Source organism: Brachyistius frenatus, unplaced genomic scaffold (assembly GCF_029030835.1).
Source record: "Brachyistius frenatus isolate BFR_SWC_R1_liver_20210118 unplaced genomic scaffold, ASM2903083v1 Contig_16, whole genome shotgun sequence".
NCBI classification, from domain to species: Eukaryota; Metazoa; Chordata; class Actinopteri; family Embiotocidae; genus Brachyistius; species Brachyistius frenatus.
Genome location: NW_027210615.1, coordinates 5,857,543 through 5,878,320, shown reverse-complemented (window position 1 = coordinate 5,878,320; position 20,778 = coordinate 5,857,543). Strand labels below are relative to the sequence as shown.

General features: G+C 44.1%; 2 protein-coding genes and 1 long non-coding RNA gene across 7 annotated transcripts in view; 2 read left to right on the top strand and 1 right to left on the bottom strand.

Annotated features, from left to right (window-relative positions):
- The first annotated feature begins 126 nt into the window (after nt 1–126).
- tmem106c (transmembrane protein 106C) lies at nt 127–8,234 on the top strand. Of its 2 annotated transcripts, none has more exons than XM_069694117.1 (8): nt 127–242; nt 590–824; nt 1,031–1,094; nt 3,116–3,275; nt 4,055–4,195; nt 4,539–4,588; nt 5,091–5,144; nt 6,586–8,234. In XM_069694117.1, the coding sequence occupies exons 2-8, from the start codon at nt 611–613 to the stop codon at nt 6,758–6,760; spliced, it is 858 nt and encodes a 285-aa protein (XP_069550218.1). In that variant the 5' UTR covers nt 127–242; nt 590–610; the 3' UTR covers nt 6,761–8,234. The 2 variants fall into 2 exon arrangements, with proteins under 2 accessions (XP_069550218.1, XP_069550217.1); XM_069694116.1 differs by having other exon boundaries at nt 554–824.
- Nucleotides 8,235–10,526: 2,292 nt separating this feature from the next.
- Nucleotides 10,527–20,778, bottom strand: part of tns2a (tensin 2a) — a 55,184-nt gene continuing 44,932 nt past the window's right edge. For 3 of the 4 annotated variants that reach the window (XM_069694112.1, XM_069694114.1, XM_069694115.1), the window contains 13 exons: nt 18,712–18,777; nt 18,422–18,538; nt 16,590–18,161; nt 16,142–16,307; nt 13,422–14,560; nt 13,150–13,281; nt 12,922–13,017; nt 12,723–12,800; nt 12,316–12,393; nt 11,795–11,963; nt 11,609–11,677; nt 11,096–11,125; nt 10,527–10,711 (listed from right to left, as the gene is read on the bottom strand). In XM_069694112.1, coding sequence (XP_069550213.1) covers nt 10,573–10,711; nt 11,096–11,125; nt 11,609–11,677; nt 11,795–11,963; nt 12,316–12,393; nt 12,723–12,800; nt 12,922–13,017; nt 13,150–13,281; nt 13,422–14,560; nt 16,142–16,307; nt 16,590–18,161; nt 18,422–18,538; nt 18,712–18,777 — 3,851 coding nt within the window. In that variant the 3' untranslated portion in view covers nt 10,527–10,572. The remainder of the gene's footprint in view (nt 10,712–11,095; nt 11,126–11,608; nt 11,678–11,794; nt 11,964–12,315; nt 12,394–12,722; nt 12,801–12,921; nt 13,018–13,149; nt 13,282–13,421; nt 14,561–16,141; nt 16,308–16,589; nt 18,162–18,421; nt 18,539–18,711; nt 18,778–20,778) is intronic. The other variant, XM_069694113.1, reaches the window with a different exon arrangement.
- LOC138618387 (uncharacterized) lies at nt 18,534–20,123 on the top strand. The gene is made up of 3 exons (XR_011310721.1): nt 18,534–18,818; nt 19,073–19,102; nt 19,467–20,123. It is a non-coding gene; the product is annotated as an uncharacterized lncRNA (long non-coding RNA).

Here is a 20,778-nt window from a genome sequence, read left to right as displayed (position 1 = left end):
TGCTGAATAAGCGCGGTTTGTACTAGACGACGTATAGGACGATTTGTAACAATGGCTTTGACCGAACAGAAGAGGGCAGCAAATACGCTACCGCCGCGTTTACTTTGGCGGACCAGAGAAGAAGAAGAAACACCAGCCAACCAATCGAGCGAAGAGACAGCAGGAAGGAAGAGAGAGCCGCACTGTTGTCGGGGTGTAAACACGGCTTTGTGATGGCGGTGTGGAAGCGGTCCAGGTGACAGGTAAATAAAGTTCCGGCAAGTCAGCTAACTAGATTAGACACGACTCCAGACACCAATAACTAATGAGGAACTTCACTTAGAAGACCTCTGTTAGCAGCTAAAGCAGCTAGCTTCGAGACGCCCCCCTGGTCCGGACGGTCAGCTGATTTAGTGGAGTGTCTTCATTGTATTGGCTGACACGTGGCCACTCTGTGTCAAACACAGCTGCCCTGTTAACCCTGTTAGTCCATTTGTTTGCTAAAAAAAAAAAAAAAGAAAAAAAAAAAAGGAGGGACTGAATGGCTCCTTCTCCGCCCGCCAACGGGAACTAGCTCGTCGGTGGGGTTTTCTGGCTCTGGTGCCCACAGGCGAGGCCAGCCGAAGCCGCCATGGGGACGCGGTGGTCTCGTAGCGGCAGCAGCCTGGCGCTGCTCCCGGAGAGGCGGAGCGGGGAGCGGCGGACAGACGACAACGACTCCGATAACGAATCCCTGGACGGGCTCGGCAGACGGGAGGACATAGCCCAGTTCCCGTACGTGGAGTTCACCGGCAGGGACAGCATAACATGTCCAACATGTCAGGGCACCGGGCGAATCCCCGCAGGTAAAAGGAGGAAACGGTGAAACACTGCGTTTATTTTGATATCCCAAAGCAAGGCTGTAACATTAGCACAGTCAAATTATTTGTTAAAAGCTGATTTGATGATGATTAACAGACTGGCTCGGTACAACTTTAGAGGCTTTGCTGTGTGTCCACTTATACCATAGCAAACAGTCATCAGTACATCACTGTCATCTCCTCTTCCACAGAACAAGTGAATGAACTGGTTGCTCTAATCCCATACAGTGACCAAAGGCTGCAGCCCCCAAGAACGTGAGTAAACACAGTACACTGGTGTGGTCAAATAGTCCCCAAAAAAAGACATCTTAAGTCCTTTTCTAAACCACTTTTACTTGACCTTGATGGAAGACGTCATGAGGTCAGTGAAAGAAGAGAAGTAGAATTCATCAGGACGAAGGCACTCGCAGTGTTAAGAGAATCAGACTCCATTTACATAGGCAACGTAATTATGCACTGGTGGTAATGATGTGATCTGTTTGGTAAAACTGCAATTATAAGAAGGACTACAACCCAATTTCCAAAAAAGGTGGGATGTTGTCTAAAATGTAAATGAAAAACAGAATGCGATGATTTGCAAATCATGTAAACCCATATTTAATCTAAACTAGACCACAGACAACATAACATGTTGAAACTGAGAATTTTTTTATTGTTTAATAAAAAATATATGCTATTTTTGGATTCGAAGGCAGCAACACGTCTCCAAAAAGTTGGGACAGGGTCGACAAAAGACTGGAAAAGTTGTGTAATGCTAAAAGAAACACCTGAATGAACATCTCTCAAATAATTAGGTTAACCGGCAAAAGGTCAGTAACATGATTGGATATAAAAAAAAAAAAAGGCATCCCAGAGAGTCTCTCAGCAGTGGAGATGAGCTACTCTGTTGAAATACTGCGTGGGTAAATAGGGTAACAATTAAGAATCATGTTCCCAAATCTAAAAGTGCAAAGAATTTGGGGATTTGATCATTTACGGTACATCATTTCATAAAATAATTCAGAGGATCAGATTAAAATCTCTGTACGCAAGAGACAAGGCCAAAAACCAATATCGGATAGCTGTGATCTTTGAACCCTCCGGCTACGCTGCATTGTAAACAGACAGGATTCTGTAGTGGAAATTATCGCATGGGCTTAAAAAAACACTTTGAAAAACTATTGTCTGTGAGCACATTGCTGCATTCATAAATGCCTGTGTGTAGAGTTGAATTTCTAACTACCTTATTGCGCAGCATTGGGAATTTTCGGGAAAATCTTGTAAGAAAACCATGTGAAGAAGAAACCATTTATAAACATAATCCAGAAACACCAGTGCCTTCTCTGAGCCTCAGCTAATTTAAGATGGACTGAAGTGACGTGGAAAACTGTCCTGGGGTGTGCTAAATCAGTATTTAGGAGAGGGACCAACCAGGCTTGTTATCCCCGCCATAGTCAGAAAGGCAGAATCCGCGATGGCATGGGTAGCTTGCACATCTGGTAGTACACCATTAATGCTGAACGATATATACAGGTTTTAGAGCAGCGTATGCTGGCTTCCAGACAATGTCATTTTCTGGGAAGGCCTTTCAGCAAGACATTGCCAAACTGCATTCTGCAAATATTAAAACAGCATTGCTCCATAATAGAAGAGTCCGGGTGCTAAACTGGCCTGCGTACAATCCAGACCTGCCACCTATTGAAAACATTTGGCCTGTCATAAAATGAAAAATAAGACAAAGGAAACCCCAAACTGTTGAGCAGCTGAGGCACAAATGGGACAACCTTTTTACTTTCAAAACTCCAGCAGCTGTTCTCCTCAGTTGCCAAATGTTTTGTGTTGTTAAAAGAGTTGATGATGCAACACGGTTTTAAAAATGTGTTGCTGACATTAAATTCATAACGGAAACTTCTCAGTTTCAACATTTAACATGTTGTCTTTGATTAAATATGGGTTTATATGATTTGCAAATCATTTCAATCTGTTTTTATTTGCATTTTACACAGCATCCTAACTGTTTTGGAAATGGGATTGTATCTCAGACACTTTGTTATCGTCTCTCCTTTCACAATTGGTGGTCCGGGGCATCCTATGCTAAAGGAGATAAGAAAGGAAGCACTGATGCTCCTTTTCCTCAGCATTTAGAGAATTTGAACAGCTCTCAATATGGCTGGCGCTCATATAATTCCGGGTCATTTCACCTGGTTAGGAACCTTCTGAAGCAAAATGGACTTCGAGCACACTCGTGGTCTGAGTTGTTCCAGGTGTATACAGGCTGTACATTTCTTGTGTGGCAGGAAGATGTATGTGGTGCTTTCGATTGTGCTCTGCCTGCTGGCATCGTCCCTCGTTGCCTTCTTCCTCTATCCCCGCTCGGTGGTTGTGGTGGATAACGGGATACTCTTAGTGACCGTGCACTTCAACCAGTCCAACAGGAAGGTCCTGATGAACATGACGGTAGGTTTCATCTCATACTTGTAGCTTACAAGTCTGTGTATGTTTAAACAAATGGCACTAAGTCAAATGTAGATTTGTGTGGTGTGGGTCATCTAGTTTATGACCAGGGACCTTTTTTCTTCTTTTTTTTTTTTACTTTCAAATTTGATCTGAAGCATTGAGTCAGATCTCTATTTAGATCATTTATTTTAGTCATTTTATGAGCTGAAATTCCAAACATTGTAAGTTTCTATCTTTTCAAAGGTGATGATTTAATGCATTTCTCGGTCATATATGATTGTTAACTGAAGAGCTTAAAATTTTGGACTGTGAAAACTGGCAATATCAATATGACAGTATGACTGAGAAGCTATATTTGCATTTTTCACCATTTCCTCAATTTTTTTTTGACACAACAACAAATCAATATATTTACAAATATTCTGCAGATTTGAATATTAATGAAATTATGAGATTGCTGCCTCATAAATGTTTCAAAATGGTAACTTTAAAGATTTGAACCAGTGAGAAGAAGTCTAATTATTGCACTCTTGTCCAATCTGAATATATCAGATGTAATACGATGCAGCACAGTATCCCTGCATGACGTGTTGTCTTCGTGAAGATGCTTAACTGTGTTAACAACTCTGACCTTTTTAGGAACTAGTTTCAAAAACAGCTCGAAAACATGTTGTCATTCAGTGCTCCTGACATCAGAAACCTATTATTGCTACGGAAACACGTTAAGTAATAGATTTTTTTTTTTTTGTTCCACTCTGTATTCACCCTGTTTTTCTCAGAGCACTCTCAACTTTAGCAACCCGAACTTCTTCTCGGTGCTCGTGCAGAGTGTGAGCTGCCAGGTCCTTTACATGAAGACGGTGATCGGGACTCAGCAGCTCGACAGCGCCACCGCCATCCTGCCGCTCAGTGATCGTCAGGTACGTGAAACAGACAGAATGGGCTCAAGACTGCGACAGGCTCACACCCGATTTGAATCTTTCAATTGATATGTTGATGGGGAAAAAAAAACAGAATAAGGAGTATCACTTTAGCTACATTGTCAGTTTGATGCAATAGCTGTTGCACTCTAATATTGTTCCCTGGATATTTATTATCACTCATGTTAAAGGAGGGATAATCAAAACCCTTGTATACATCACCTCCTCCCGTTGTCCCATTACTTATAAGATAATATCTGTTTGCTGTGAAGTTTCCTTCTCTGCTGCTCTACAAAACAACACGTTGGACTTTGTTGTTGTGTAACATATCAGTGTTTTGCAGGTGAACTACACCGTCAGCGTGGAGATCGGTAGGAGCGCACCCTACGTCTAGTAAGTGTCTTGAGCCCACACGTTGTCCAAACAGTGACACGAAGGGAAACGAAATAGAAGAGTGTTAGAAAAATTACTCAGAAGCTGTATTTACAAAATCAAACATATCGGACATTTATTCTTGCAAGAAGGGGCAAATGCATGTACACTCAAAGAAGGATGTCCAGCATTGCTCGAAGTCTCTCCTCCGTAGTTCAGCTTATTATATACAGTGTGACAAACAGTTGACAGTCACCCCCATTCCCTCTGTATATCTGATTTTGTAGATAGTACTGACTGAGGTTGTAGGTCTCAAGATAAAGGTACAGAGACGTTGTAACTGAGACCATAGAACCATGTTGTGCAACAGATAAATGAGTACATCTTTTCTGAGACAATAGGAACATGTTGTGCAACAGATAGACCAACATTTGACAAGTCATTATTTTTCCATTAAAGAGTTTGTCTACAAGTCTACAAGTAATAGTCTCCACTTTAATAATCTGCTCTGTGTCTGTTTCAGTGCCTTCTGCACCATGCCCAGCATCAAGGTCCACAACATCGTGGTGTTTATGCAGTAAGTGTCTCTTTTCCCTGAGAAAATGTTTCACTTTGTTCCGATGGTCCGGTCAGTTCTGTCGTTCATCACCACATGGGCTGCGCAACTACTCCGATCCTTTCCTGAGGTGAAAGTGCAGCTACAACAGTGTAAACAATACTCCTGCATTCAAAAATACCAACTGGTGGTCTGAACTTATTTAGCACTTTGTCACCTTTGCAATCTCAAAGCACTTCACAGTTTGCGAACCATTCTCCCACTAACACGCACATCCAGAGCTGTCATGCAAGGTGCTCACCTGCCATCAGGAGCAATTCGAGGTTCAGTGTCTTGCCCAAGGACACTTCGCCATCTGGACAGGAGTACTTGTGGGTCGAACTGACAACCTTTAGAATTAACGAGCAACCTGCTCTACCCTCGTAGCCGCAGTGCTCAGCGCACTCGGTTTTGAGCAATTTTATCCTTAAACCTTCATCTTATTAAGATATTTCTGTATGAAGAAAACTTTATTTCATGTCAGCTTATTTAAGAAATTCAGACTAAAAGAAGTTCATGGTGAAAAATGTATCGCAAAAGATACGTAAACTAGCGGAACCTGACCAATTTATTGGTTGGCCTATTTTATCAACCGATATTGGCATGTCACAGGTATTGATTCTGTGATGTATGAAAACGACATGTAGATAAACATAGTTGGGGTAATTTAGAAATGGCTTTACTTGTGTGTGTGTGTGTGTGTGTGTGTGTGTGTGTGTGTGTGTGTGTGTGTGTGTGTGTGTGTGTGTGTGTGTGTGTGTGTGTGTGTGTTGCATCAGTACTCTGATGTAATTTTGGACAATAAAGGTCTTGGGGTAAAATGTAAAATATCCTGCCTCCATTACATATTTTTGCCTGTTTGATAATCACATTTTGGTCGATTATATCTATACTGGAATTTTTTTACTTCCTAATATTGGCATCAGCCCAAACAATCTGGTGGAAAGTACAAGCTCTATCTGTCACATAAACACAGGGGAGTAGAAAGTGCCGTATTTACCTTCGGAATGTCATGAAGTAGAAGTAAAAAGTGATTGAAACTGCACTTAATTGCAGTACTTCAGTAAATATACTTAGTTACTAGTTACCTTTGCTAATCAGCCCACAACCCAGAGGCCGCACATTTAAACACTTACTCAATATCATTACTAGAGTGAAACTCTGTTAAACCCTATTTTTTATTTATTTCTTTATTATTATGTTTTTAAAGAAAATTCCTGTTTTGTAATTTAGACAAAATACCGTCATTGGATATTCTTGAAATTACTGGACTGATCGTTTGTGCAGCGGCAGCTTTTTTTCTTTGCTGGTTATCAAAGTGTTGTAGTTAAAGAGCTGTGGGAAAGCCCATGTTGACATTTATTTCTGCGTTTTATCTGCAGCTAACTGATGATTACGTCTCTGTGCTCTCACCCGCTTTCAGGATGTCGGTGAAAACTTCATACATGGTGCGCACATCCCAGAACAGCCTGGAGGCCTATCGCTACATCGACTGCGGCGCCAACAGCACGTTCCACCACACAGCCAAGCACCACCGGGACCTCTCCGCCTCCTCCACCCTCTCACCAGCCATGTCCCTCAGCCCCCCTCTGCTCTGACTCTCTCTCTGTGTGTGTGTGTGTGTGTGTTAGTTCACACTCCAAGATGGATTTCTGCTACCTGTTGCCGGCAAAACCAGCAGCAAAATAACAAATAGGGCTTCTTTTTTTTTCTCGCCGAGGTGTTGTTTTCTTGTGCAACTGCAGGATTAGGCAGTTTGCTGAAGATTGAGGGAGTTGTTGTAACAGGCAGTTTAGAGACTGTTCAGCCCAGAAGCTTCAGATAAGTGGGTTTGATTTGGTTGTTGTGAAAACATTGCTTCACGGCAGTGAGTTAAAGGTCAGCGCTGCTTTAAGGATGTCATCTGTTATTTCTGGACTTGGATATTTCCTTCCACCACTTTTGGTTTCCACTTGCCTGAGATAAACACATCCTGTTTGAAAGTTAAAAAAAAGAAAGAAGCCGTTGTGCTGTTTTCCAACTTGCAGAGAGAATGAGTCACATGTTCAAGTTGTGACAACGGAGTGGTAAACTGAATGAGTTGCTGCCGCTGACCTGGAAGTTGGACAAACGTCAGAAAACGATCTTTTCTTTGGGGGAAAATGGCCGACATCCTTAGCCAGGGACGGCAATTTTATCCAAGCTTTAATTAATGCTGCAGAGCTGTGCCTAGTGCTGCAACATCACGAGTCCTCAGCATAGCTTGAGTGACAATTTGTTGACTGAAGGCTACTGACACCTCTTTTAAAAAAAATAAATAAAAAAAAAAGAAGAGAAATAGCTGCATTGCTGTTTCTATTTTAGATGTGACCACAGAAAGAATTATTTAGTGACTTGCAACTGGAGCTTATTGGGTTTTTTTTTTTTTTTTGCTGTGTTCTAAAGTTAAAATGGCATTTACACATGCAACATTTCATAGATGTTTTTAAATGAATTGTTAAGTTATTTCTTGGTACCTCTGATCTCAGCAAGTCTAAGCACACTGATTTTAGCTCAAGGACCAGCTTTTCAGTGGAAGATGGGTTCTTCGACTAGATTTCGGCTCCGTCACTAAAACTTTTTTGTTGTTGTTTTGTCAAAAGTCTTCTTCATTCATTACAATCATTTTTGCCAAGTTCCTCATTTACACTCCCGGTTTAGCTACTGAAACAGGAAGCTGAAGCCTTAATGACACTGCAGCCCCACTGGACCTCAAAGTTGCAGTTGTCGGAACAGCTACAATATTTTCAGCACCAAGGCATAGTTGTGTAGTATTCTAACAGGAAGTCTGTCAGACTGACCATCACACTGTTAGTCCTTCATCTGTGGGCTCTCTGGCTTATCAGACCAAGTACAAGATGTCAGAGCCTGGACGCTGACTGGACTCTTGTCTTTCATCAGGTCCCGATGAAAACACAGTGACTGAGAACAATTTGATTGTGGTTTGAATTTTACATTTCTGAAAGATTTTTTAGTGTTTTTTTAAACAGCATATATTTTCATGCTTGGTTCTAGCTTTGAAAAGACAATAAAGGGAATTGTGAACAAATAGAATTAACAATGAAGACCAATGCTTTTTATTTTTTGCTGCCCATTTAGAGCTGCTGTATTTTACTTCCTGGTATTTTATTGTTATTATTTTGTATTTATTTTTTTATTATTAAGCATGTACGGAGGAAATGCATAGCAGATAAATCTGCAATGAAAATCATTGTTAGTTGCAGCTAAACCAAAAGAAGCAGTCACTCGAGCAGACGTTATGTACCACATCATTATAGTTTATTCTCTTCTTCATTTCTCCGCATACAAAATAGCAGATATCTTTTTTAACAAACAAACGCTTCCTTTTTTTAATGTCTCATACACGGTCCTATAGCTGCATGTGAAAATATATTACTACATAATAGAGATCAACAAGAAAACAGACCACAATATATTATCGCTGCAATACAAGTAGTGTTTTTTTCTACCAAACAAGGCGACACACTAAATGAATGCATAGTAAAAAATACAAAAAGCAGTAAGTACAAAAATATAACTGAATAACACGCGTATTAATACAAGAGTGCTTTATCTTTGGTTACGTACGGCTGTCTTTAGGCCACTGGCTTGCTTGTGTGTGTTTACCTGTGAATAATGTGCACCAGTAAAAGAACCGCAAACATTTGACGGCAGTGCTGTGGTTGGAACTCTGTACGTGCTCCCCCTACTAGCTCCCCCCCCCCCATTTCACAAAAATGCCTTTAAAAGTTGACGTAACATACCTTCATCCAACATATTCACCTCAATCCCCTCAACGCAAACACGCCGCTACCTCGCACACACATTCGTTAAAGGTTAGAAAAACCTCCCATTTGTGTTTACTTGCATTAGATTCATGTCGCTCGCTCTGATTAAAAGTGTATGTGTGTGTGTGGGGGGGGGGGGCATGATTGTCGGTTATGATTAAATGTGTTCCACTGGTTAAAAGGTGCTGATGAAGGCCAAAGTGGCTGCAAATATGCTGTACATACATGAGAATACCTGACCATCTCTAGATATAGGAAGTCAATTATTACAAATTTGGTCACTTTTAAACATAGAAAAAGAGGGGACAGTACACAATATAAACACCGTCTGTTTATAAATGCAGTTATCGTGTCTTTGTTGGCCCAGAACAGTGGAAGGAAACATCCTCCTTAAAGCAGCTTTTAGCACGACTGTCATTGTTTGTCATTTATTCAGAGGCCCGAATCATGAACCAAGTTCAGCTCTGCAGTCAGTGAGATTATAGTCAGTTGAACAGGATTATAATGTTTTGTTGAACCAGATTCATTTATATGGAGGGACAAAATAAAAGGAACACCTCTGAGTATAACCCAATGCAGTTCAACAGCAACACAATTTACAGTCGAAGATTATATTTTCTCGGAAGAATATGACTAAAACTATTGTCAGGACTAGAGCAAAAATAAAAAATAAGAAGGATTAGAGGCATTTTCAGCTTTGTCCATCATCAAGAATGAACTGATGATTCATTTGTTTTTTCAGAGAAATTGTGCTTTCTTTTTTCTCATGACCAAGTAACAGAGGTTAAAAGTAAACTAATGCTGTTTCTGTTTGTAGGTAAAATATCATTAAATAATAGAATTCCAGCTACAAACGCCATTTGTTAGAAATGGTGTTTATTCGCGCCCCCCCCCCCCTGTGACCCTGTTCACTATAAAGCTGGTATAGATGATGGATGGATGTTTGTTCGAAGTCGTTTTAGAAAACCAGAGTACCCACATTGTTGCGTATAAAGGGCATCTTCTGTGTCTGATTTAATTATTGTCTTTGGCAAACTTATTCTACTAATATTTAAAAAGTCTCTCATGCTCTTATTTTACCCGTCACTTTATTCTAAAGTCAGTCCTTTTGTCCATGTAGGGATTCTGTAGGATACATGACTCAGCTCGTCTTAAATCAGACTGCTCGGTGTGCAGGCGGCTGAAAGGGTTTCTGCTGAGTAAACCTGCTTTGTAGCAGGTGAAATGGAACACAGCACCAGTTACCGTGGTGATCTACCCTCATTTAAAGTGAAACTTTAAGACATGGCACACTCAACGATAGCGCTGACTAAACCTAATCATCTTGCTTCATGATAGCAGCCTCTGATAGATGCTTGTTCTGAAGCCTCTTCATCTTTGGAGGAGTTGTAACAATCCACATCGTGGCTTGGAAAACTTAACAAATGCAAAACAACCAGTAGGGATCGAGGGCTGAGATTTGAAACAATGAAGAAATCTTTGTCACATCGCCAACTGATGGACAAAGATCCACACTCAGAAAGCACAAGCACTGGCGTGAGGCCAATACTGAACACTATATGTTGCAGGTGACTCTGAGTTGGGTCTCCTCTCTTTGTCTCCCTCTATCGGCGCTGTGCCAACATGACCTTGTTGATAAAGTTGACGATGGCAGAAGCAGGCTGCTCAGGGTCCAACTCAGCGAATAGGTGGCAGACGTTCTCTGCCAAGCTGCCTGGTTTCTTAGCAACAAAACCAAACACCCTGAGAGGGAAAAAAGGAGGAGGGGCGGGGGGGGGGGGATGTGGATGAAAAAGAAGAGACACCAAGTTACTGAGCATGAAGAGAAGCGAAGGCCATACTCCCTCTTTGTCTTTGTCTGCCTACAGAGTAAACTACGATGAGTGTTACGTAATACAAGGTCGCTTCATACTTAAATCACGTTTGCTTGAATGATTTTTGCCAAAGCTCACACGCAATCCGATGCCATGCAGAGGCTCTAATGTCACAGATTTTTCAGCCACAGGTGAAACCACACACACACACACACACACACACACACACACACACACACACACACACACACACACACACACACAGCACACGCACACACTTGCTTTCTCTCAGCCATTAAAACAGACCACTTACTTAACACTTGTGCTGTCTGAGTTAGTCCGCCTACAGTTGAGAGAGACAGACAAAAACTGGACTCAGACTAACGCACACAGGCAGAGCTGCCAAAACAAGCTGATGCAGCAGCGGCCAAACATGCTGACACGCAAAGTCACCTGTGTCTCATGCTCTTGTTCTCACACACAAGTTCACAAGGCAAAAACAAATGCACTCACTAAACAGACGCTCATGCGGCGGTTCACAGCAACAAATGCAGTGAATGATCATGGGTGCAGTGAATGATCATGGGTGCAGTGAATGATCATGGGTGCAGTGAATGATCATGGGTGCAGTGAATGATCATGGGTGCAGTGAATGATCATGGGTGCAGTGAATGATCATGGGTGCAGTGAATGATCATGGGTGCAGTGAATGATTGATCGCAGTGATGATTCTACGGCTCCTGCTTACTAGTTATGTTAGTTATGGTTCCGACTACAGCTATGAGACAAAAAAAACCAAAACGTGTCTTTTGTTCTGATTCCCCACCTTCTGTCTTTAGGGTCAATGCTGCTGAAGGTTACGCTGTTCACAGGGTAATGTCTCCTGAAGAAAACCCTTGAATAGATACACGCATGGAAGTTTTGACATGAGATTCCATGAAATAACTGTAAACATGTGCGTGAAGATAAAAGTCATGTTTTTGAAGAATCCACGGGAAAATTAATTTCTCACCTGCGTTGGCTGTCAGTCAGTGTAATGCCCTGCGATGTCACCTTGAACTGGACTACGGTGGCTGCAGGACGCGGGACACGACCCAACGTGGCATCTGTTGCCTTGGCGATGGCCTGGGGGCCGGTCAGGGACTCCGTTTCCACCGAGTTCAGGTAGAGGACGTTACAGGCTGAAGGAAGACGGATAGATACAGAGACGGGTGAGCGTATTGACCAATGAGATGACAGACAGAGACCCCCCCCCCCTTTTTCTGTACTGATATTTACATTTGTAGTAATATTGGTAAATGCATGTATGTTCTATGTCCAGTATTGAGAGTATCCTTTATCATTTGACCTGCTTGGAACCGGGTTGTAGGATAAGATGTAGGATAATGAATTTGAAATATGCACCCTGATTGAGAAAAATTTAAAACATCTCAATTGCCTAAAACTTTTACAGAGTACTGCGTACACACGATAATATGATTCAGGTGGACTGAAACAGGAAACAACAGACAGGAGGCGGGATGCAGAACTCACCCGCTCCCTGTTTCAGCAGGTCAGCAGCTGTGCTGATGTTACTGATTGGTTGAACCTCCTGCATCTCTCCTGTCAGATCTGATAACAAGGAGGTAAAGAATCAATAATATCTCATCAAAGTGTCAAATACAGTTAAACAGTTACTTTGAAATTTGTTGTATGATTTAAAGGAAAATGCCATGCTTTGTTTTTCATGTTAAACTTGGTTAACTCATCACAGATTATTAGATTCTTAACTAGAGCCTGGCTGATATATTGTCCAGTCAGCTTGAGTTTAGCTTATCACAGATATATTGGTCCATCAAAATCGGTACTTTTTCACCTCCCCAGTATTAGTATCAGAATTGGCTCCAAATATCCAGCATGTGATCTAAATGGAAATGATCATATTAGCAGTCTGTAAAAACCTTTTTCTGGTATTTTCAGAGCGCAGGGCAAAGAGATGGGTGTGATGGAGTGTTGGTAGACGAGCGCAGACAGGCTCCCTGTTGATCACAGATGACAGTAAAAATCTGTTACATCTCAAAGATGACAAAGTGCAAAATAATCATCTTCGTCATCACAATGTTTTCCATGAATCACAAACACATACAGAAGGAAACGTACCAAAGTAAGGCTCATTCTGACATCCTTTAATCTTGACTCCTCGAGGGCCTGTTTCGATCAGGAAATGTCTCACCAGCTGTTCCAGGGGGTCGCTCACTGCAACAGCACAGATTCACTATTATCACTGTTTTACCAAGAATAAAGCAACTGAAAGAGAAAAGTCACACACAGAAAAGAGAAATATGTCAAAATGAGAGACATGTAAATGATGCCAGCCGTCGTTCTCACCTTTGCTGCTGTGGTTGTTGACATTGGGAGGAGGTGTAGCTACCTTCAGCGCCAGGCCGTAGGCCCCCTGGAAAGAGTTACTGTCCCTGATCAGGAAGGTTCCTGGCTCTCTCTCCTTCAGAGCTGCGATGGCTACAGCCAAAGCACAAATAAATGTCAGGAATTTCATATCTGGAGATGGTAATTCTCCTAAAATTTTTTTTAATCATAACAAACAAGATTTTGTGTGGAAGTTAGGAGAAAACGAGCGTCAAAGCAATCGAAGAGCTGACCTTGCTCTCTGGAGATGCTGGGCTTGTACCAAAACCTCGAACTGTCCTGTACAAACTTCACGCTGACCTTGTTTGCAGTCTCGGCTTCCACGGACAGCGCTTCATCATTTTGGCACGCAGAGGGTGCGATTTCCCCCACAGTGGGTGAAAATGTGACATGGTGCTGATGTTGGCTGGTGGAGGGAGGAACGTGGTCCACTGCTGGCCTCACCACATCGCTGGGGGAACCTGACTGGGTGGATGGGTGGCGCTTCTCTGGCAGAGGTGGCTGTGGGTGAGGGAGAGGGATGGAGATGGTGGAGTAGTTGGAGTAGGAAGACGCGTGGATTTGTGGGGCCTGACCAGAGTAGCAGTGCCTCTTATTAGAGTCCGGAGCAGCACTGTGTTCCATGGCTGGGTATTGGGGATGTGGGGGTCTGTGCTGCTGCATGTGGTGTGGGTGGTGAGGGTCCGACCCGCTCAACATCAACCTCCTGCCCAAGGTGGCAAAGCCTGGAACTGGGGTATCGGAGACAGGGGAGCCCTCCATGCTGCTGGATGCAGGCTGTGGGACTGATGATGCAGGAGCAGGTGTGGGGTTGGAGGTGGCGGGTTTGGGGGCTTCAGGGTGAGGTTCCCTGGTCGGAGAGGAGCCGTTGACCTGCGCTGGAGTTGGTTCTTCAGAAGCTTGGGTTTGGGTCTGGGTCTGAGGCTGGGACACCGCCAGTGCCGCAGCGGAAGGCAGATCAGCAGCTTCTGAAGGACTGAGGGTCTGAAGGGTGAGAGGGCCATGCTGGGGGTGTGTGTCTGACACAGGGGAAGCAAGGACACGGGAAGAAGGAGCCTGGCAGTGTCCCTGGTTGGATGTAGGTGCTGAAGGTGTATCGGAGTTACAGTGTTGCTGTTGGGGAGCGGCAGGGGATGAGTCTGTAGGTGCAGTGCAGTGGTTGGGGGATTCTGTTTGTAGAGGTGTGGCTGCGTGTGGTATTTTGGCGACCGACTGCAGGGAAGACTGCTCGATGCTGCTTCTTTGGCTTTCCAGAGATTCCTGGACGACATTATTAGCACGATAGTGTGCGTTCTTTGGCTGGGAAGCCTCGGAGTCGCTGCCGATGATGTCTGTGGTCCGGATGTCATGATCTCTGCCTCCTGGACTGGGGCTTAAATGGACAGACAGGATTATTGCAGTGAGAGATTTGCTGAAGCGCTGATGAAATGTTAATTTCATGTGCAGTTTGGATAGGGAACAACACCTGTTAATGATATGTGTAAATCGGGGGGACTCCAATTCGTTGCTCATTAGCTACCAGTAGCTCACCACCCTTTTCTGAGTAGCTCTCAAAAGGTTTGAAGAATGTGCAGTGTTTCTAATACATAGACTTAGTTGGGCGGGCTGCCCAGGTATATGGACGGCCGCCCAAGTAAATTTGGCGATCCATTTTGGAATATTTTATTTGTCTATTTTTTAACTTGGTCGAGAGAACGGCCCCGTCGACGAGATGGATTAACGAGTGGAAAATCTCCGCTCTCTCCGTTTTCCCCGTGTCTGCTCTGCACCATGTCAGTGTAATGAAGGCTGGAAGAAACGGGTGTTCATAAATTAGGTAAATAACAAAAATACAATATTTTCGGCTGGACCGCAACAGTGGAGCCAAGTGTACAAGGGGCAATCAAAAATTTCACAGAATGCTCCCGTTGCACAGGAAAAGGAGCACAGCACCATGACGTGCACGGAGCAGGTGGAAGCTATAACTCCGGTGAGTACGTTATTTCCAAGTTATGTCGATTAATCGTTTCAACATGGGCCTGGAACTTGAGCAGGGAGCAGTCAAATTTCTAGGGAACAGAAAGAAGTCGCAGGGAGCCAAACCTGGCGAGTGGGGGAGGTGGAGAGCAATGATTGTGTTCTTTAGGGCAAGAAACGTCTGCGTTTTTAACATACAGGAAGCAAGTGAATTGTCATGTCAAAGAACCCATCATGACAACGTCACAGAACATCACAGTCGACCTTCGTGTTGACAGTTGGACACTGGGGGATGAATTCACGGTGCCCAATCCCACAAATGGCCTTTTTTTGATATTGGACAGGTGACATTCTGCCCATTTAGAAATTGAAATGTCTCTGAAACACATTGCCCGGCTCATTGCTTCATTGCTGTTTGTTTTCTGAGGCAGATTATAGCTTTGTACTTTTCCCTGCATGTCATGGTGCAGCCTTGACATTTTTTGGACTGCCCCTCGTAAATGCAGTCCAGTCATATTCTGAAGAGAAAAAAAAAATCTTCTCAGCATTGTTTGAAAGGTCCCCTCACCCTATCTCTTCCTCCAAGCTTAAGCAAGTGGATTGAAAGTCATGGGAAGCACCATGTTGGTCCGGGAGCTCCTTCTAGCTAATTTACATACTTAGAACCAATCACAGCGCAGAAAGAATGTAAAACATGATAATGCTCTTTAATATTATGTATAAATGCTACGGCTCGTGGATCACATGTTATTTATTATATCCAAATATAGCTCACATGTTAATACCAGGTGCAAGTGGATCCCAAATCACAACAATGGCCTTTCAGTATCCCCCACCACCCCCGCTCACATGTTGTCAGCATTAAATGACCGACTGTCTTAAACAACCATATTTAATGTTTGCTCTCAGCAGCATGTTTTCATTTTTTATCCCCCCCCACCCCTGATGGTGAGAAACGTTCCTGCTTTCCATCCCTAAGAGAGAAAAAGTGTTATACCTTTCCTGTGTGCGTAGAGGGCTGCTGGTGTGGACGGGAGTGGGCGGTCCAGACATGTCAGACGGCGAGGAGCATGCTGCGTGAGCGTCCCTGTACACCCTCTTAAAGGAGCCCTGGGTGATGTGATCCCTCCAGCCCACACTTTCACCAGAGCTACGAAGGCCATCTGAGAAGGGAAGGGAACAATAGACTGCATTTATGAAAAGTAACCTCGGTAAACATCGTATCGGCTGGGGTCGTATGTTGCCAGCTGATAGTAAGTGCTCTGTAAAAAAAATTCAGAAAAGGCGACCGGCGACAAAAGGCAGTTTGTGAGTAATGTGGAAGGCATCTGTCTGGGGAAAACAGATGTTTTCAATGCATGCTGTTGCTGATTATGGTAAATTTATTTCCTCCATATTCCTGTTAAAGAAAAACACTTGAGTGTCTCTGTTTTAACGTGACTCACCCGTGTGTGAGTCAGAGCTGTATGACGGCTGTGAGTCTAGATGGTGATGATGGAGGTTATGCACTGCTGGCCCGTTGCTGTGGCTGCAGGGTCCTGTCATGGAAGAAGCGGGAGGCAGCGGGGATGTTGACTCAGACTGGTAGCCTGAACCATAGCCCCTACTTTCAGATGGTGAGGGCTGGTAAGGCGAGCAGGGGCACACCTGACGTGGCGTTTGGTAACCGCTGCTGCTGCTACTGTACTTCAGATCCAGATGGGAATGAGCGTGGGACCTTGACGCCTCTGGATAAGCTGGATGACCTGATGGCAAAGGGTCAAAGGTGAATGCTGGAAGGTCGTGACCCTGTGGGCCGTAGGAGGCTACGGTGGCTCTCCTGTGCCAGTATTCGGCCTCCCTTTCCCTCTCCCACTGCAGCTCAGCCTCCCTGTCTCGCTCCCAGTGGAGGGACAGTTCTCGGCCCCGTCTCAGCCCAGGATCCCTCTCCCAGTGGAGCTCTGACCCTCTGGGTAGCTCCGCCTCCCTGGCTCTCCTTAGTCCCACCTCCCTCTGCTGAAGCTCCGCCTCTCTGTCCCAGTGAAAGCTGTCACCGCGGTCCAACCTCATGCTGTGAAAGGCTGTCGAGTCCTCTCTTCTGATGCTGCAGTCCCTGCAGGGACAGCCAGGGGGTGGCACATCATCCATTAGCATTATATCATGGTAGGTGGGGCTGGTCGAGGGTTTGGAGTGATGCGGGTGTGGATGGTGGTGGCTGTGAGGTGGAGGAGGGTGGTGGTAGGGTGCATAGTCATCCTCTCGACAGCAGAGGCGTCCTGCCGCAGACAGAGGGTGGTGATGCAGGTGGCTGTGAGAGTGAGGGGTAAGGTCTGGTGATGGATATGGACAGGCATGTCGAGAAGAGGGAGCCTCCGAGCAGGAGCGGTGCAGATAGTGTGGCGGGCCACTCTGACGGTCCCACACCAGATCTGGGGGTGGGAGGGGCTGGTGGGAGTGGGGGCTGTAGTGCTGGCACAGATCCATGTGTGATGGAGCAACAGCTGGGCTGAGGCTTGCGGAAGGGGTTGCCCCATGGTGCCCGTTGGTGCCAGGAGCCCGATCAAGGCAGTAACCATTAGGCATGAGGAGTGTGCGGTCACAGCCGGGCTCGGCACAGCGCTGGGATCGGTAACCATCCCGGCAGGAACACGACCGACTGAGCCTCAGCGTCCCGGTTCTCTCCGAGGTCAAAGAATCTCCATCATCCAAGATGGCTGTCTCTCGTTCTCCATTTCGGCTTCCCTCAATGCCTCCGAGAAGACGCTCAAGCTCCTCCCTTTCCTGCCTGGTTGGAGGTGGAGGACGAATGGTCTCCTCTGGGCAGTCAGGATGGATAGATGATTGGTTCAAATGGAGGGAATGGGCTGAGAGGGCGGAGTCCGAACTTTGGGTGATGAGATGATTAGGCCTATCCTCTTCAACACCTGCCCCTGGGCTGCTACCATTGGTTGAGGTGAGAGAACCAGAGCCGGGACCTCTGCGCTTCTTTATCTGAGCGTAGAGACTGCCATCTAGGGGACCTCTGGTGTGGGCGATATCTGAAACAAAAGTACAGAGATCAGCTCAACTTTCACACTGACAGCACTCATTAGCAATGTATGGATCCAGTTGTTTTGAACCTATCCAGCGTATTACTGTGCTTGGTTGTCAACTTGAGATCTAGACTGTATGTTTTTGTTTATTGGCTAGGATTACCACTGTTGAGGGGTTGGGTTAGATTTAGAGCTGGCAGGTTCAGCTAAAGTGCCAACCTCTTGTACTTCTCTACTTAGATATAAAGATATAAGTCAACAGTTACCCTCTAGGCTGTCCTGGTATCGCTGGTTAAAGTTCTCATAGGAATCCCAGCGAACCACTGGGTCAGCAGTGTTGTAGTCAACTGTGACAGCCGGGTCGTTCTTCTGGTATTCACGGCCTGAGAAAAGACACATTTCATTTCTTCCTTAATTTGGACTTTTTATGATCTTTGAACACGTTTTTACATTCCAGTTGAGCACATGAATCAGTTTGTCTTATTTCCATATGACAAAAAGAAACCAAGCTTTCGAGGTGGAACACAAAGAATCATTTGAAATAGAGCGAACCCACCTTTGATCTTCTCAGGTCCAGAGGAGAAGACAAACTCCACTGTGGCATCAGATGGAAAACGCTCATCTGGGGAGAAGAAAAAGGGAAGAATTCTCAATAAAACAGAGGTAACGTTCTGAAAGATCATGATAAATAGCTGTTTTTCTAACATAAAAATATGGAAAAAATATGGAGACTTCAAATATAAATGTAATCTCCACATGACATCCAACTTTATTAAAGTATACGGGTGATTTTGAGTAGAACAAATTACAAATACTTTTTACAGATGTGTTCTGAGTTGCATCATGCTAGATTAAGTGTAATGTATTGACTGCCACATTACTTTCTGAACACGATTCTACATATTCTCTCTTTTCAGAGAAAGTGCAACCGAGAAGGAAATGGAGTAGTGAGTATATTCATTATGTACTTAAGAGCTTTTTAGGTATAATTTACTCTCTCTGCTGGGTAGTTTGAGACACTTACTGCGGTATATTGTACAGCTCATTCTCACAACTCTCTCCTCCAGGGAGACGTTATGTCCAAGTTGGGGATTTAGCTACTAGTATTTAGAGGCTTATGCAACCATGATATTATGAAGCCCACAATGCCAGTTTAAAGAGCTGTTATTATGTCAGTTTGTTGTAAATGGGGATTATCCTTCCACAATTAACAAATTGTGCTTGAATAATGATTTAAAAGTATCTGAAGGAGCAAAATTAGGCATTTAGGGAGCATGTAGGGAGCAACATAGTTTGTTCTTGTACCCTCAGGATGTGGGAGGACGACTAACAGGCAGAGCCCAGCGCCCTGAGATTTGTGATGCGACTGGCTGGCCTGCACTACCACACAGGCAGAACTCCTCCTCAACCCCTACATTCAGCAGGACACATCCAAGGACCGCTGAGAAAAGGAGAACCAGCAAAAAATCTCCACAACAATCGAGCCTACAACTTGAAAACAGATTTGCTCCATTGTCGCAGGATCCTAAATCTCCATCTGATGACCTGGATAAGCAGCTATCTTCTCAAAGCAGGGTAAGAACTGAGAGTAAATGTGAACGTAAAAGGCCGCAGGGAAAGCTAATGACTGGGCCTGAAGCTCTGATTGTTGGTGACTTTGCTGTAAAAGATTATAGAATGATGTGCAGCAACAAAACCAAAATACTTTGCTTTCTGAAAGATATGGTCTCTAACATGAGAGACAAAATCCTGGACATCGTGGCTGACCATCCCACGGTGAAAAACATCATGGTGCACACAGGAAGCTGTGATATTGTGAAACAACAGTCTGAAGTTCTGAAGCGAGACTTTATTGATCTGTTAAACACAGTCAGCTCTGTCAATGCTGAGGTGTTTATCAGTGGCCATCTTCCACCTGTCAGAGGAGGAGATGAAAGATTCAGCAGGCTGTTTGCACTGAACAAATGGCTGTCAACTGTATCTGTGGTTCTACAAATTGCTCTTAGGTGTGAATGAGAACGTGAATGGTCTTTGTTTCGTTCTGTCTCTATGTGTTGGCTCTGTGATAGACTGGCGATCTGTCCAGGGTGTGCCCTGCCTTCGCCCAAAGTGAGTTGGGATAGGCTCCAGCCCCCCGTGACCCTGTTCAGGATAAAGCGGGCATAGATAATGGATGGATGGATGGATACCATAATCTTGCTTTTACAAATCAAAAGTTAAGGCTTTAAGCAAAAAAAACTAGCACTGTTCAATTTAATATCTGGCATGACCAGATAGCTTGTTGTGGCTTATGTTAGCTTTACATGCATATTTTTGTGTAACTGATATTATTGTGTCAGTTTGCTGGCTGTATGACTCTTCTATTTGTCCTACTGTTACACTATTTACTACATTGATATGGTAAGCATACTAGCAAACAGTAGCTGGTTCACATATCCAGCAGATATGGAGCAACATCCATTGGGAGTCTGGTTTGGGTCCACTTAGCACAATAAAAAAAAAAAGCTGCCCTTTTAGTTATGTTTTGAATCTCCACTAGTTTGTGGGTAAACATATCTTCCTCTTAAGCTGCTTAACTTGTCAGACTGCTGTCTGTCATTTGGTGCTGAGCAGGTTCTGTGCA

Coding starts and splice junctions, on each gene's coding strand:
- tmem106c (XM_069694117.1), top strand. CDS start 611: ATGGGGACGCGGTGGTCTCGTAGCGGCAGCAGCCTGGCGCTGCTCCCG. Junction 825..1,030: donor CACCGGGCGAATCCCCGCAG/GTAAAAGGAGGA, acceptor CCTCTTCCACAG/AACAAGTGAATGAACTGGTT. Junction 4,196..4,538: donor TGCCGCTCAGTGATCGTCAG/GTACGTGAAACA, acceptor AGTGTTTTGCAG/GTGAACTACACCGTCAGCGT.